This window comes from Rhinolophus ferrumequinum, chromosome X (assembly GCF_004115265.2).
Source record: "Rhinolophus ferrumequinum isolate MPI-CBG mRhiFer1 chromosome X, mRhiFer1_v1.p, whole genome shotgun sequence".
Taxonomy (NCBI): domain Eukaryota; kingdom Metazoa; phylum Chordata; class Mammalia; order Chiroptera; family Rhinolophidae; genus Rhinolophus; species Rhinolophus ferrumequinum.
Genome location: NC_046284.1, coordinates 770,824 through 787,268, shown reverse-complemented (window position 1 = coordinate 787,268; position 16,445 = coordinate 770,824). Strand labels below are relative to the sequence as shown.

The 16,445-nt window shown below is 43.4% G+C and overlaps 2 protein-coding genes across 3 annotated transcripts; one reads left to right on the top strand and one right to left on the bottom strand.

Annotated features, from left to right (window-relative positions):
• Nucleotides 1–2,040: 2,040 nt before the first annotated feature.
• Nucleotides 2,041–5,536, top strand: PABPC1L2A (poly(A) binding protein cytoplasmic 1 like 2A). 2 transcript variants are annotated; one of them, XM_033122079.1, is made up of 3 exons: nt 2,041–2,765; nt 3,298–3,420; nt 3,611–5,536. In XM_033122079.1, the coding sequence occupies exon 1, from the start codon at nt 2,111–2,113 to the stop codon at nt 2,711–2,713; it is 603 nt and encodes a 200-aa protein (XP_032977970.1). In that variant the 5' UTR covers nt 2,041–2,110; the 3' UTR covers nt 2,714–2,765; nt 3,298–3,420; nt 3,611–5,536. The 2 variants fall into 2 exon arrangements, with proteins under 2 accessions (XP_032977970.1, XP_032977915.1); XM_033122024.1 differs by having other exon boundaries at nt 3,298–5,536.
• Nucleotides 5,537–13,729: 8,193 nt separating this feature from the next.
• Nucleotides 13,730–16,141, bottom strand: NAP1L2 (nucleosome assembly protein 1 like 2). The gene has a single exon (XM_033112355.1). The coding sequence runs from the start codon at nt 15,734–15,736 to the stop codon at nt 14,426–14,428; it is 1,311 nt and encodes a 436-aa protein (XP_032968246.1). The 5' UTR covers nt 15,737–16,141; the 3' UTR covers nt 13,730–14,425.
• Between the last annotated feature and the right edge of the window lie 304 nt (nt 16,142–16,445).

Genomic DNA, 16,445 nt, shown 5'->3' with positions numbered 1-16,445 from the left:
TCTGGAATGCCTTCCCTTTTGCCTCAATATGGTGGACTCATTGTTCAGAGCTCACCTTGGGGTTTCATCTTATATGCAGTCTCAGTTGATTACTACCTGGGAGAGTTAGTGCCTGATTTCTCCTTTCTGGAGATAGTGGGAATCTAGTGTCTGTTACGTTGTACTCCAATCGTTGCTCATTACTTAGCCCTGTGCTGCCTTTATGCTCCCACAATGCACAGTGTTCACCTGTATTTACTCCACTGCACAGTTCCAACGGAGCAACACTCATTGCTCACTTAGCACATTGCGTATCCCTTAGGCTCCGGTGCCAAGTACTTGATAAAGCTTACATAAATGTTAGCTGGTGAACAGGGATCAGGCATTTAATTGTAGAGAGATTTCAGGTTTTGTTTTTGTTTTGAATATGGATGTGCATTTCTTGGTTGACGTTGGGAACCTCAGCACCTTGAAGGTACAGCCAGGCCATGGCGTAGCCCTTGGTTCTGCTTTCGTGATGGTATCCTTGAGGATGGAAGTAGAGATGGGGTACTGTTAATTCCTCTACTTCCAGGCTGCATATATTGAGGTGATTGGGAAGAGCTGGAGGGCTCGAGAACCCCAGGTCCATAGTTTGGAGTAGGGACAGGGTTTGCAGCCCAGAGTGGGACTTCACAAAGCGAGGGTCAGAATTAGTTTGTGTTCTGCTGCCTCCCCGACCCATTTTTGTGGGGATTGGCAGCAGCTCCATAAATACTTGTGGCATGGCATGATGAATAAGTGAATACGTGATCTTGTGTTCACATTCCCTGTTTTGCAAGTGTTGCGGAGGAGGAAAAAAGCTGGAAAAGGGGAAGAGATCTCTGTGAAAATGGGTCAGGAGGCTGCCAGAGGAGTTTGCCCCAACTGTGGCTCAGAACAGGAGTTGTTCCGTTTAGTGGTCCTGATGTAGGAGGGTGTGCTCGTTGAGGTGGGGAGAGCCCGTGGCTGAGCGCAAAGCCTTTGGCTCTGCTTCGCTTCGGCCGGGGCGAGCGCCTCGTCCACGGCCGCCACCCACCGTGTCTGGCATCGGTCGTTAAGATTTGATCACGTAGGCGCCCTATGGGTAGAGGAGCGAGGAAACGCAACTCCCCCCACTGGAGCCGTCCCCACTGCGTGCACAGTGGAGCCCTTTCCCCGCTTCGTCCTCACAAATCTCTAGGCGACCTGAGCCACTGAGGACTCACACTCCAGTCCCCAACACCCCCGCCCACGCCCCGCCCGCGCCCACCCCAGCCTCCCGCTCCCGCCCCCTCCCACCGCCCACGGCCCCGCAGCCCCGCAGCAGCCACAGGGGGAACCAAAGAGACAGAAGCCTTCCCAGCTGCCCGGACCACAGACGCCAACACCCCCTGCCCCCCACCACACGCCGCCCGCGCCCCGCACGCTAGCCCACGACTGAGCGGCGGCGGCGGCGGCGGCGGCGGCGGGCTGCGGCGACTCGCACAGGCGCGCTCCTGGCCTCGCTCGTCATCCCAGGTGACTGGGACTCGCCAGATCGCCTGGCCTCGGGCCCCCCGCCCCAGCGCCCGCTCGCGCCCCCGGCCGGGGTTCCGGCGCCCACCCGGCCTGCTGCCCTCTCCCGCCTGTCGGCCCCTCAGCTTGCAGGAAGGGAGGTCGCGGCAGCGGCCCGGCGGCACCGGCGACCGTGGCGACAGCGGCGACAGCGGCTGCGGCGGCGGCGGCTGCGGCGGCGGCGGCGGAGGCTGCGGCGGCGACCGTGGCCGAGGCGGTGGCGGAGGCCTCCGTGGCGGAGGCGGAAGCGGAGGTGGAGACTGAGGTGGAGGCCGAGGCCGCGGTAGACGACGCAGTGGCGGAGGCCACCCTGGCGGCAGCGGCCGTGGCGGGGGCAGAGGCCAGCGCGGCCCAGCCCGCCGCGGCCGGAGCGGCAGAGGCTGCGGCGCCCCCCTCGGAGGAGGACGACGGTGCGGACGCGGACGCGGACGCGGACGCGGAGGTGGAGGTGGCAGCGGCCGTGGCGGCGGCCACCGCGGATGCGGGTGCGGGTGCGGGTGCGGGTGCGGACGCGGACGCGGAGGCGGACGCGGACGCGGACACGGGCGGCGGTTCCGACGGGAGCCCAGACTTTCCCATGGCCTCGCTGTACGTGGGGGACCTGCACCCGGAGGTGACAGAGGCGATGCTGTACGAGAAGTTCAGCCCGGCGGGGCCCATTCTGTCCATCCGCATCTGCAGGGACAAGATCACCCGCCGCTCCTTGGGCTACGCGTACGTCAACTACCAGCAGCCGCTGGACGCCAAGCGGGCCCTGGAGACCCTGAACTTCGATGTCATCAAGGGCAGGCCGGTGCGCATTATGTGGTCCCAGCGGGACCCGTCGCTGCGCAAGAGCGGGGTGGGCAATGTCTTCATCAAGAACCTGGGCAAGACCATCGACAACAAGGCGCTGTACAACATCTTCTCGGCGTTCGGCAACATTCTCTCCTGCAAAGTGGCCTGCGACGAAAAGGGGCCCAAGGGCTACGGTTTCGTGCACTTCCAGAAACAGGAGTCCGCCGAGCGCGCCATCGATGCCATGAACGGCATGTTCCTGAACTACCGCAAAATTTTCGTCGGCAGGTTCAAGTCGCACAAAGAACGAGAGGCCGAGAGGGGGGCCTGGGCCAGGCAGTCCACCAGTGCTGACGTCAAGAATTTCCAGGAAGACACCGACGACGGGGCCACCTTGCGATGAAGACGGCCCAGGAGCGAGCCAGCCAGCAGAGCCAAACCTTGGCTCCCACCCGGTTTACAAGCCCCTCTTTTTGCCCCCCTAACCCAACCAGCAGTGTATTGTATTGGGAGTGCAGGTCTCTCTCTCGGTCTCTGTCTCTGTCTCTCTCTTGCCCTCTGTTCCCCTACCCTCCCCCCTCTGTCTCCTCTCTCCCCCGCCCTCTCCCCTCTGTCTCCTCTCTCCCCTCCCTCTCCCCTGCCCTTCTCCCCTCCCTCCCCATCTCTCTCCCCTCTGCCCTGCCCCCTCTTCTCCCTCCCCCTCCCCTATCCTTCTGCCCTGCCCCCCTCCCCGCCCTCCCCCCTCTCCCCTCTCCCCGCTCCCTCTGCCCTGCCCCGCTCCCGTGTCCCTCTCCCCTCTGTCTCTCCTCTCCCCTCTCCCCTGCCCTTCTCCCCTCCCCCCTTTCCTCCTCCCCCCCCCCACACACCCACCAAGGGCGTTGTGAATAATCTTGCTCATCTGTACCACTTGATAAATTAGAGGTTGCCTCTTCTCCTTGCGGTTTGGTTTAAAAAAGCACTTTCTTTCTCTCTTTGTTTACTGCACAGGTGATACAATTTCATGGTAGACACATCAGAAAGGAGAAGGAAATCAGATGAGGGGAAACAACCAACAGAGTAATTGCTCCCCATGATCCTGCTACCCAGAGAGAGAACCACTTTTACCTTTTGGTGTGCTGTTTTTCCAGGCTCTCTTCTCTCCCTCCCTCTCCCTCCCTTCCTCAGCCCCCACCCCGGCCCCAGCCCCACCTCCCCTTTTAACAGAATGGTTCATGTATGTGGGGTTTCTTAACCTGCTTTTTCAGAAACTAAAACCAAACAAAAACCAATCCACTGAACTTCTTTCCGTGTTATTCAACAGGCTCCCCCAACGTCATCTTCAGTGCCTGCAGAGTGTCTCCATGGACCTTAACATTTCTGTAACCATTCCCGCCTTGTGGGACATTCAGGTGGTGCCTAGGTCGTTCCCTATGTCTAAGCCCAACACCGCGTGCTCTGATGAGTGAACCCTTCCCTGTCCAGCCAAATCTTCGCTAGCATAGCAGATGGTCATCCAAACTGTGGACTTGCAGGGTCCACATATGGACACACCTTAAAGACTTTCCCTGTGTGTTGCCGAATGGCCCCTTCATAACTATTGTACCAGTTTGCATTCATGCCAGCCAGCACAGCTACTAAAAGACAGTATGCCCATTCCCCCTGCATAGTCTCCTGGTCCCTGTAATTTGGTGTGCTGTGTGCTGTGTGCTGTGTGCTGTGTGCTGTGGTGTGTGTGTGTGTGTGTGTGTGTGTGTGTGTGTGTGTGTTGGCCAGCCTGATGGGCTACAAAGGGCATTTTGCTGTCCTTGATTGTTTTGCTGGATTGAAATACTCTTTATCACCTCCCTCCCCTGTGCACACTTCCTGCCCTTCTCCTCCTCCCACCCCCCACCCCACCCCACCGTCAGAAAAATAACAGCTTCATTGCAGGAAAAAAATAAAAAATAAAATCACAAAGCAGACAAGTTAACAGAAGAAAATTAATGTCACCAGTCATCGATCCTAATGACCACTCATACCTTCCTGAAATCATTTCCGTCTGCACCTGCCCAGTGTTTTTCATGTGACAGATACGTGAATTCTGATGTATATACTGTTTCAATATCTGCTTTTTCACACATAAATATATAACATAGATACAGATGTATAGTTAGATATTCTTGAACTTCCTTTCATGTCATTAAATATTCTTCTAAAATAGTTTCCATGGCTGTTTAGTGTTCCAGTGGATGGCCTGACACAGGAACAGATAGGGGTATGTGTGCACCCCTATGTGTATTCAGATCCGTAGCCCTATGGGGCTGTTTCTTTTCACTGCTTCCTCATGGTTGAACATCTGGGTGGTTTCTGGTTTTTCTTTTTCTTTTTTTCTTTCTGTTCTTATCCAAACCCAAACTGCTAATAATATCATAGTGCACGAACCTTGCTTACATTCAGCATTCTTTCCTGAACAGACATTGCTAACAGAAGAATTGAGCGGTCCAAGGATATGGAAGGTTTGGCAGGGAAGTGTATTAATAAATGGCCATATAGAATGATAAGTTTATCTTTGTAATATGCACCAGCATTCAACAGGACCCAGTTTTATCTGGGAAAGAGGAGCTTTTTTGTTTCATTTATTTTAAACATTTTATACAACTTGTACATGATTATAATAGAAAATATTTTTACGAACTTGTTAATGTAACAAAATAAAGTCAATATCCTAATACCATTCCTAACACCACTACTTGACAAAATACATTTTTAATGAATAGATATCTACATACCTTCATATTTGTAATGAACTATGTGTTGTTTCACTTTACCAGTCCTGTGGCACCACATTTCTAAATCCCTAAATATATTGTTTTAATTACATTGTTTCATAATATTCCACCACAGAGATGAGCTATAATTTCTACCAGCAAGTTTCCTAGTGGTATGTTTAAAATTGTTCTGACTTTTTACATGTAAGATCAATTCTATGATGAACAGCTTTGTACCTGAATGTCTTGGAACATTTTATTGCTTTCTATTCCTTACTGTTGTAATTTCAGGATGATAGTTGTGGACGTGCCAAATATTTTTCTTGGTCTGTTGCCAAATGTTTCTCCCTTAAAGTTTATATCAAGCAGTAGTTTAGAAGAGTGCACACATCCCTGCCCAGCTTTTTTAATTGTTCAAAATAATTTTCAAGTTTTGTGAAATTGAAATGGTTTAAACATTTTTTTTTTAAAGATTTTATTGGGGAAGGGGAACAGGACTTTATTGGGGAACAGTGTGTACTTCCAGGACTTTTTTTTCCAAGTAAAGTTGTTGTCAAGTTGTTGTCCTTTCACTCTTAGTTGTGGAGGGCGCAGCTCAGCTCCAGGTCCAGTTGCTGTTTTCTAGTTGCAGGGGGTGCTGCCCACCATCCCTTGCGGGATTTGAACAGGCAGCTTGTGGTTGAGAGCCCACTGGCCCATGTGGGAATTGAACCGGCAGCCTTCGGAGTTGGGAGCACGAAGCTCCAACCGCCTGAGCCACCGGGCTGGTCCCTAAACATTTTTTATTATTTCATTTTCAAGTACATTTTTAAATGAGATCAAACACATTAAAATATAGATAAGAAGTACTTCAGATATATTATTTTTTTACCTTTGCAAGCTTTCATTATCGTAAGCATTTCAAACAATAATAGATTCATACTGAATATATTTTATCCCATAATTTGCTGTTCAATATATTGTAAACATACCTAAAACATCTATGGCTATTCAGGTTTCTTCTACAACTCACCCTCATTGTCTAGGACTGGAATTTTTTTATCGAGTGTCCCCATTTTGGATATTAAAATAGTTACTATGTTTTCCCCATTAAACTGAACTCTATGGTGAATAATTTTGCAGTTGAATTGTTTTTCCCCCAGGGAAAAGCATTCCATGTTCTTTTTCCCAGCACAGGTGTGAGTTAACACTTAAAAATCAAGACAAGGGTCAGAAATGTTTATTTTAAAAGAAGAAAAAGGACTGACCATCTTTAAGGAACCATTTAGAATTAAAAGACATTTTTACAAACTCTATAAATGTAAGAAAACAAAGTCCCTGCCTTGGTAGAAGAAAGAAGCTTATGCATATTCTTTAAGACTGTTAATGTAGGTCCTCCTTTGACATCAAGGTGGCTTTGATGATTTGGCAAAGACTGAAAGACATACTTGTTTTTAGGATTTATGCTTGTAAGCTATGGATTGCTGTTTATGCACAGAAATTATATATTTAAATTTGTTATATTTGTGTATCCCATTACATAAGGGATTCAAAAGTAACCTCCTATGCATAAGGGTGGATAGCCATTGGCAGTCCAACTTCAGCGCAAGAAAGGATCTGGCCTCACCTTTGATCTAATCAAGATAAAATCTGTCTCATCAACTACTGCGAAATTGAGCTGAAGTAGTGAGGGGGTGGGAAAGAAAAGTGAGGGCAGAGGAGAGAGGAGAAAGGGGTGGGGGGAGAGGAGAGAGAGAGAGAGAGAGAGAGAGAGAGAGAGAGAGAGAGAGAGAGAGATAACTAGGAGAAACCACTGTCAGAGTAGTAATGTAGTAATACCTGGAAAAAGCCATTTAACAGCTATCACTGTAGGAATCCAACTAAGTACAAATACAATGAAGATTATCCTGAGAATATGTAATAAGAGCAATTTCAGATAAAGAGGAAAAAATGTTGTAAGAAATGTTATCCTCGTAATTAAGGTCAGAGAGTACAACAGAATTAAAATAAAAATTAACATTTTTTGAGCACCAATATGTAAAACAATTGCATATATTATGGTTTTTAATCCTTGCAGAAGTAGGTATTTAGCAAGCAGGTGACTGTTTGCTAAAGTATAAGATTTAAATAGCATCTAGTGTCTCATAGCATAATACTAAAAATGTCCGGGATATAATAAAAAATCAGTCATCATATCAAGAAGCAAAAACTCACAACTTGGATGAGCAAAAACAATGAACAGATGCCAACACAAACATGAATCAGTCAGATGTTGGAATTGGCTGGTAAGGATTTTAAAGCAGCCAGCATTAAATGCTGCAGCAAGCAATTATGAACACTTTTGACACACATGAATCATAGAAATAAAAGTAATAAAAATGAACCAAACAGAAATTATAAAATTGAAAAAATAAAATAGCTTATTTTAAAATGCACTGGATGGGTTCAATAGCACAATGCAGATGGCAGGAAAGAATCAGTGAACTTAAACACAAATAGAATCGACCCAAGCTGAACAACATAGAGAAAATGCACAGAAAAAAATAAGAACCATGACACCTGTGACAATAATAAAAGAACTAACATTCATGTCATCCAGGTCCCAGAAAGGAGAATGAATGTGGAGCTACAAAAATATTCAAAGCAATAACAGCCGGAAATTTTCAAAATCTGGTGAAATGCACAAAGCTACAGAGCTCGTGTGATTCTGCATTCTGTTTTTGCACCTGCCAGTGAGTCTAATTATTTGAAATATAAAGTTTTTAAAAAGAGAATTACATTTAATGACCTCACATCTTCTGTTTGTGATCATTTGGGGATATAAAGTTATAAAGGAGTAGCTATAATTTATTTATTAAGTCCCTATTATGTACCATGTGCATTATATTGCAATTTTATCCCCGTAATAATCCTAAGGACTGATGACGATGATTACAATAATAATCAATTAATGCTTTAGGGCTTAACATGTGCCAGGTGTTGTGCAAAGTGCTTGACAGTCATCACAATGGATCATCAAAACAATCTTATCTTCTACTAATTATCTCCGTTGTACAGATAGGAAACTGCTAACAAGTGGGGTTTATTATTAGGTTGTTGCAAAAGTAATTGTGGTTTAAAAGGTTAAAAATAATTGCAAAAACCGCAATTACTTTTGTGCCAACCTAATAGTTTGACCCAAGTCACATCATATACAAGTTTCACAATAGGGACAAGAACCCAGAGAAAAAATAGAAGTTTAAAAAACAATAAATTTGAATTAAATCTATGATTATGTGAGAAAGGATAGATCACATTAGCAAAGTGGAAGTTATAGAATATTTAAGAGAAAATGAGATTTAATTCCAAGACTTTCACATTGTTAAGCTGCAATGGGAAGTTTTCTTCAAAGGTTCAGCCTAGTTCTATGACCATATATTCTAAGTCAATGAGATAACAGTCCTCGCTAAGGAATATAAGTTAATATCTCTTCCTATGCCAGTACCAAGCAGCTTTAATATGGGACGAGACATTTTACTATTCAGCAAACCAGCAACATCATTCAGTTTCTCCAAAGCCAGCACACTCATAGTGTGATGAAAAGAGCACAAGCAATGAGACCAGATCAGATTTCTCCCTCTACTAGTTGAATCACAATGTCTGTATCTCAGATTTCTCACCTGAAACATGAAGATAACTACCTGATCCGAACTCTAGTGACAACTCAATGCTGAAATGTCCTACAAATATCATGTTAACTTACAGTAAGAGTATGCAAGTTTAATACCATGAAATGCAAGTGTCTTAAATTGGCTGATATGTGTCTTGGCCAGCAAAATCACCTTTTCAATTCCTCTAAGCTGTAAAATAAAAAGTACTTCATCATAGTGAGGATGGGAACACATCACAAACCACTCCCTTTTCCCTTATCTATAGGAATCCTGGCAAACTAGGTGATATTTTGGACAACAAAGATTATTGTCTAAATATAATTTCCATGTATTACTGGCATATTCTGCATTAAAACATGCACATACACCCACACACTACCAGTTTTTATTACCTCCTTTCATCTTGATAGCTGATGGAGAAATATTAAATGATAAATCACTCCATATTAGTTCTATCTGTTGTGAATCTCTCTGACCATGAACTTCCTCTCACTCTGGATCATCCAGTCATGTGTATGTGCGCACGTGCATGTGCATACATGCCTGAGAGCATGTTAAGTGTGAAATAGAAAAATTAATTAAGATCAGTCACCTTTTAGCATTTGCGTGAAGTTCCCTTGTGAAATTTTTATTTCAGCACCATTCTTACCAAATAAGACTGCCTGGAAAGCTTTCTTCTCATGGCCAAGTGATACTCTCAAAATGCAGAACCTTTTGTATGAGGTTTAAATTAATACATGGATTCTTTCATTTACAAAGGCAGTGGGTTACAACTAGATTATTAACATATCATTGACTGATCTCTTCTTCCATATACACCTACCCTAGTAACTAACAGAAGTGCTCAGTACGTGTCAGAACCAATGATATGCCTTTTACATACACCACTTCTTACATACTTGTACGTACCTGCATTTATATACACTCGAGCTCCAAATCTGGCCATGGCCCAAGGTGGCATTGTAATTCATCAACCAAAAGGATATCTATTCTATAGGTATTTGAAATTTGAGCCACCACAAGGCTGAACTCATCCAAAACGTCCCACACTGTCATTTCTGGGACTCTCCCCACGCCATCTATTTCAGTGTTTCTTTCCCAGGTGTCAAACCAAATGCTAACTAGGCCAGGACGCTCCCTTTATGCTGCCACCTATCCTTCCGTTCCCTCTGGGTACCTCCACGTTAGCAGACAGACAAGCTCACTTTGACTTCAACGTGGGCGAAAGGGCCTCCACTCCAGCCTACTTCGAAGCCACTTACCACACCAGACCACCTCGGCCAGAATTGCCTTCTTTCTTACTGGTCACAAGTACCCTTGCACATAGAATATGGTTTCATAAAGTAGCAGAACCTGAAAAACGATCACTTATTCTTTTGATTGGCATGTGCACGCACGCACACATACAGGCACACACGCACGCACATGCACACAAAGGCCAAAGAGACTTACACACTAGATGCCTCTTTGACCATCCAACCTCGCCTCCCCTTCTACCCGACCCTCTACTCACACGCGCACATGCCCTGGGAGAGAAGTTAGACAAGAGTTGGTGTCCTTTATGATGAGTGACACCTCCCACCCCCCACACTCCCATCCCACTTCACCCTTCCCACCACACGTGTGAGCACACGCAGACACCAACATACACACACACAGCCAGTAGGAGTGTGGAGATGTGTGCACATGCAGAATGGGGCTGAGTGGTTACCCATTGGCTGTATGACCTGGAGAGCTTTTATTGTCTTAAAACACCCTGAGAGTAGATCAAGAAATAGATCATCAGTGTGATTAAAAAAAAAAAAAAAACGGGCAGAGATCCTTTTAGACATTCTTTTCTCTTTCATTTTAAAAAACTGTATTATTTGGCAAAGAATTCAGAGAAAATACATTTCAGAAATGTGTTTCATGAAAAAGTATTCTTTATATTTCTTTTTAAAAGATTCTCTGTTTTAAAATAATCAACTACATGTTGCATGTATCTTTTTGCTAACTGAAAAATCAAACCTGTTGTGTACTTATGGATGATACATAATTTCATGTGATTTTTATTTTCTATGTTATATTTTTCTTTGCTTTCCAAATATTTGAATTTAACGATACATTTATTGGCCAGTGAACAAACGGCCTGGCATGTGTACTGAGCTTGGCATACACAGCTCCAAGGCTAATGGATGCACTGGGGGTGGGGGTGAGGAAGTAACAGCATAGTCACTATATTTTCCTCTTCATTAACCAGGCTTGTCAGTACTTTAAGTACTGTTGCTGTCCTTCTTAATACTTGCAAAAATCTTGGAAATTCTGTTGTTAAAATACAAAGTATGAGCTTTCACTTTTTGGGAATTAGAAACAAATTAGGGGGACAGCTATTAATAATTTAATAAGAATTTACTGCACCCTTATTGTAAAGCAGACAGTTTTGAGTATTTTACAGTTATAAACTTAATAAAAATAATAAAGATAGATACACCTAGATAGCACTTGCGTACCAGGCATATTTATAAGTACTTTATATAAACAAATTCAATCTTCATAATAATCTATGAGGTAGGGCACAATTATTACCATATTTTTCCAGATAAGAAACAGACACATAAAGTAACTTGCATAAGGTTACCCAACTAATAAATTACAAAATTGGCATTTGAATCCAAGCAACCTGGCTTCAAAGATTAACCACTCTGCCATATGATATATAAATTGTATTATAAATAATAAAATTGACATTATAAATTATGTATCCCCAACTGGAATTATATTTACATATTTAGTATATTCCCTAAAAATATCAAAATTCTAGCAAAGCCCAACAATCACCTCAACAACCCCTCCAGGACTGTATGAAGGGTAAATTTTTTAAAGAACAATTACAAAAAGAACTAAGGTGAAACTCTATTTTGAGTCACAGTTGTGCCCTAAACCCTAGTATGGGCCTCTGTGGTATGTGGACTGAAGTTAATGACCTACCCTTAAGGCCTAAAGGGTCTTTACACTAGTCTAAACTCAAATGTACCTCCATCCCACCACAAGCTATGGGAGAAATGGCAGCCTCAAACTTCATTCCTGAGAAGGGGTAAAAGACAAACATAAAAAGCAATCCCTGACATCAGGAAGTGGGCCTGATATTCACAGCTAGGCCATGCTTTTATCCTACTAGACATAAACCATCTCATAGAACGGCAACCTCAGACAAAGTTACTCTGGGAATACAATAAAATGAGACAAAGCAAGGCTAGTTAATTTTGCCTAAGCATAGACAAAAGCAAGGTCCCTATGCCACCCACAGAATACTAAACACCCCTGCCATTCTACCTAAATTGAGTGGCTTTCTACTAATTATTACAGCCTTATTCTTGTTCCAGTCTTTCCTCCCTATAAATAAGATTTATTGAACTACCAATTATAAAATTTTCCCTATATAGAGCAAACCTCCACTTTGTTAGACCCTCCACCAAATCACACAACCAAAACCCAAATCCTGCAATATGTTTTCTAACACCCACTTACTGATAACATGTAGCATTTCCGCATGATGCATGTTCTCCTCACAGCAATGATGAAAACCCAACTTGTTCAACTATGGGTATGTCCCTGGTGGTCTTTCGCTGGAGGTCACCGACATGAGAGATACAGCAAAGGGGACTGGCCTGCCCTTACAGAGAGCCCAGAAGCAGTTTTACTGCTCTGTGTCATGAAGGCAAGAGAAAGGGGCAGGAGGGAGAGATACAGCCATGTTCCTGACTTTTTAATGCACAGCAACAGTAACCACAATTAAAAGGGGCCTAATCTTTCTGTGTGAGAGAGGTTGGAGGGGCAGAGTGAATCAGGAATGTAATAGAGGTCAACATTTATGGTGATGAAGAGTGTGAAAAAGTCTACATTTATCAAGTATTCATTGAAGTGTTTCCATATTTAGGTTCCCCTATAATAGTAAGTTGTGTTTGTTTCCCTATACACTATCAACTCTTGCAACCCCAGAGAAAAGCAAGTGCACATCTACCATTGTACTTGGGAGAAACACACCATAAAAAGGAGGGACCTGTCCAGACAGGAAGAGGAAAGAAAAAACCCATGCCTTCCTCTGCAGTTGATTGTAGAGATATGAGACAGAGGTAAGAAAAGCAGGCAGTGTTATCAACGTACGTCTTTGAGCTCAAATCTGAAGGAGGAAGCATGTTCAATAGTGGAAGAGTAAGTCACGAGCAGAGGAGCTTTTGTCCCACTTTCATTTAATAATTCTGTAGGATCACAACCACCTGGGATGGAAGAGTGGGTGCCAGGCAGCCATAACGAGACAGAGTTATCACTTCCCAGCCACTCTCAGCTCTCACAAGGCATTATTAAAAAGATTAAGAAGTTCCCTGTTGTCCTACGGGGATACATGTGACATTCACAGTCTGCTCAAGGGGAAAGCCAAATCTCTGGGTTTCCACACACAAGGAAGGCAAAGTCAGCTCTGGGACAAGACAGTTCTCTGACCAACCACATCCCATTGTCCCCAGTCAGTGTACCCCCCTCAATGTCATAAAGGAATATAAGCCCCTGTACATTCCAGATAACATTGTAGAAGGGTAGGGAAATCTGAAATACAGACTAATGCACAGGAGCTTGTTATTTATACAGAATATTTAAATTACTAAATAGCAATGAGTTTACTGGATTGATTCAATTTGAGGTTTTTGTTTCCCCACAATCTTGGACAGTGGAGGTGGGCCCAGGATTGAGATTAGATCAGTTATAAACAATAAAGTTATACTTTCTTTGCACATCTAAGTATAGTGTTAGCAAATTTGCATCATATGTACACATAGAAAAACAATAGTAAAAGTAAATCAAAGCATTAACAGTGCTTTGGGGAGTGGAAATACGGATTTTAGTTTTAATTAATGTATTTTTTAATATTTTCCAAATGTCTTCCAATGAACATATTACTTTTATAAACGGAAAAAGAGATCAGTTTTAAAACATGAAACACTGTGAAATTTTTATTCATTTTATTTTTAAATGAAAGAACGTGAAAAATCTTTTCAAAATGGTAAAGTGATTACTTTCAATGAATGACTAAATGTACTATAGGAAAAGAAAAATTGTATACTGTAATTACTGCTTACACAATTACACAGAACAATATGTGGCAATCTTTTGAAAATACTGTAATAAATACTTCACTGATAAACAATAACTTCAGTATAAGTAAGTTGCATTACTTATTATGATCACATAACATAAGAGCATATGAACAAGCTGTTATTAACAATAAATTTGGTTTTGCCTGAAATTCTCAACATATGCAGGCTTCCTCTTAAGCATTCAAGTTTTAAATTGTACTGCATTTTTATTACAAAATGAAGCAGGTACAACAAAATGAAACCCACTACCTAAAGGACTAAGAAAACAAAACTACACAACAACAACAAAAAACCTTGGGTGGGTTCTCCAAGATTTTCTTTTCAAATAAATATTGATCTCATTTATCAGTTTGGATAATTTTCAGGTTAATAGCTACATAAAAAAAGGACTTCAGAAGGATTCAAGCACACCACAATATATTATTACGTCTTAAACCACAGTCTACATTTTTTTAAAGCATTCTACTACTACTAAAATGCAAGGTCAAATGAATTAGTATTTGAACTTCTCTTACATTTCTGAGCCATATGCTTTCACTAACACTAAGAAAATTCAGAACACAAGACTAGTTAACTTCTTTTGAGTAACTAGATCTAGGGCTGTTAATTTCAGGGCCATGTACACCCTGCTTTAGCGATCAATGTCTTCTACTATTGCCTCAAGATTTTTGCAACAGGCTTTAACCTCCTCAATTGCAGCCATCCAGTTATCGTAAATAATTTTGTCATAAATTGCATCATTAACTTCCCTAACTACCCCCTCCTGCTGAGATTCAAGTGCATCACCTGAGAAAAATAACACTGACCTTGGGATTATGTAAGTACGTAAATTGTGACCAAGTAAAAAATCATCATTTCCATCCTTTCCATTTAAGTTGATTCCATAAGGAGTAAAGAAATTGAAGAATGAATCCTTGGGGAAATCTTCGGTCACAGTTCGGATTGTTCCCCAGATCCGGTGTTTCTGCTTCTTCTTGATGGTTTTCAAAGTGACGTTTTTTCCTTCATTCCAATCTATGTCACAGCCTGTGCAATACTCAATTGCAGTTCCCCTGTAGGGGTGAGGATCAAAATATGCCAGCCTTGACTTCAGCACATAGGTCTTTGTCAACAGCTCATTTTTGAAATATACATTGGGATTGAAGTGAAATTCTAATGTGAAACTGAGAGGCTCACCAGGATCTGAAAGCTTCACTTTAATATCCGTCAGGAGCTTCAGAATAGGCTCATCATATTTCTTAATCAAAGGAGTGAGTGTGTCAACATTTTTTAAGACAGTCAGCCAAAAATCAGGAATTCCTTTAGGATCTTCTTCTTCTTTATTATCTTCTCCAGCAGCCTCAATGTCATCGTCATGGCCGTCGTCGTCGTCGTCGTCCTCGTCTTCAACAGCGTAATCATAATAATCGTCCTCGTAACCGGTATCCTCATCCATGCATTCATGTACCAGACCCTTCTTATTACCACACATCTCTTCCTCATCATACATCTCCTCGTCGTCAGAGTCCTCAGAGTCTGATTTATATTCACATTCCTCTTTTGTAGGTTCATAGATTGCATTGATGATCTGACGTCTTTTTTCCAATAAGGGTTGATACATTTCAGCAAACTTTCTTTCAATTCCATGAAATTCCCTCAGGAATTTGGATTCTAGATTTGCCACTCTAGTTTGAAGCTTTTTAAGGGCTAACACACGCAACTTCACTTTCACAGGTAGACTTTCAACGAAGTCCGTATCTAAAAGATAACCGATAAGTCCTCTTGGACGGTCTGATCCTGAGTCCTCATCAGCATCTTCACCTTTTTCCCCGCCTTCCCCAGACCCAGCGGCGGCTCCTTCGCCGCAGTCCGCTATTTTCCCCGGCCCCTCCATCATCATCTTATTACCAATCTCTTCTTGGCTGGATTCTAACAGTTCCTTGTGGTCGGCTGACTCGGCCATTTTTCGAAGGACAGTACACGCGTTTAAGTTGGCTATCGCCAAGATCAGATCTGACCGCCACAGGGAGACTCACTGGAATATCAGAAGCGGCGGCGCCTGAGGCAGAGGCGGAACGAGCGGCGGCAGCCAGACTGCAGAGATGAAGGCGGTGCTGAGGATGTGAGAACCGGACAGAGGCAGCGGTACCCCAAGCTGAGATGCACAGGATGGTGATGGGCGCTGTGGCCGGTCCTGCAGGAGCGGGCCACAGACTGCAGACATCCGCAGTGGTTACACCTCCGCAAGCAGGGGCTGGTGACAAAAACAAAAAACAAAACAAAACAAAAACAACAAAAAAACGGTGCTGCAATATGATTACGCAGCTGCCTCTTCTTGGCTAAATTTTTCTTGGTGCCAATAGCTTCCTGCGTCACTCCCTCCCTCCCCCCACAACTCTGCTCTAATCTCATTTGCTGGGCTGTAGTAATTGACAAACCCTGAGCCAATAAATTATTAGATTATCAATTTTCTAACTCCACTCACCTTCCCAGAATATGGCTGATTCATTCACCTCCCACTTATCCTCCACCATCCCCCGAATTTTCTAGAAACCCAGATTTTCTTAGTTTATACGTTCAATTTTTAACTACATTATACTTTTATCATTTCAAAAGAGCTAAGAGAAAATTGTAACTAAAATGTCAGACAAGGAGAGACGAAAGGCATCCAC

Coding starts and splice junctions, on each gene's coding strand:
- PABPC1L2A (XM_033122079.1), top strand. CDS start 2,111: ATGGCCTCGCTGTACGTGGGGGACCTGCACCCGGAGGTGACAGAGGCG.
- NAP1L2 (XM_033112355.1), bottom strand. CDS start 15,736: ATGGCCGAGTCAGCCGACCACAAGGAACTGTTAGAATCCAGCCAAGAA.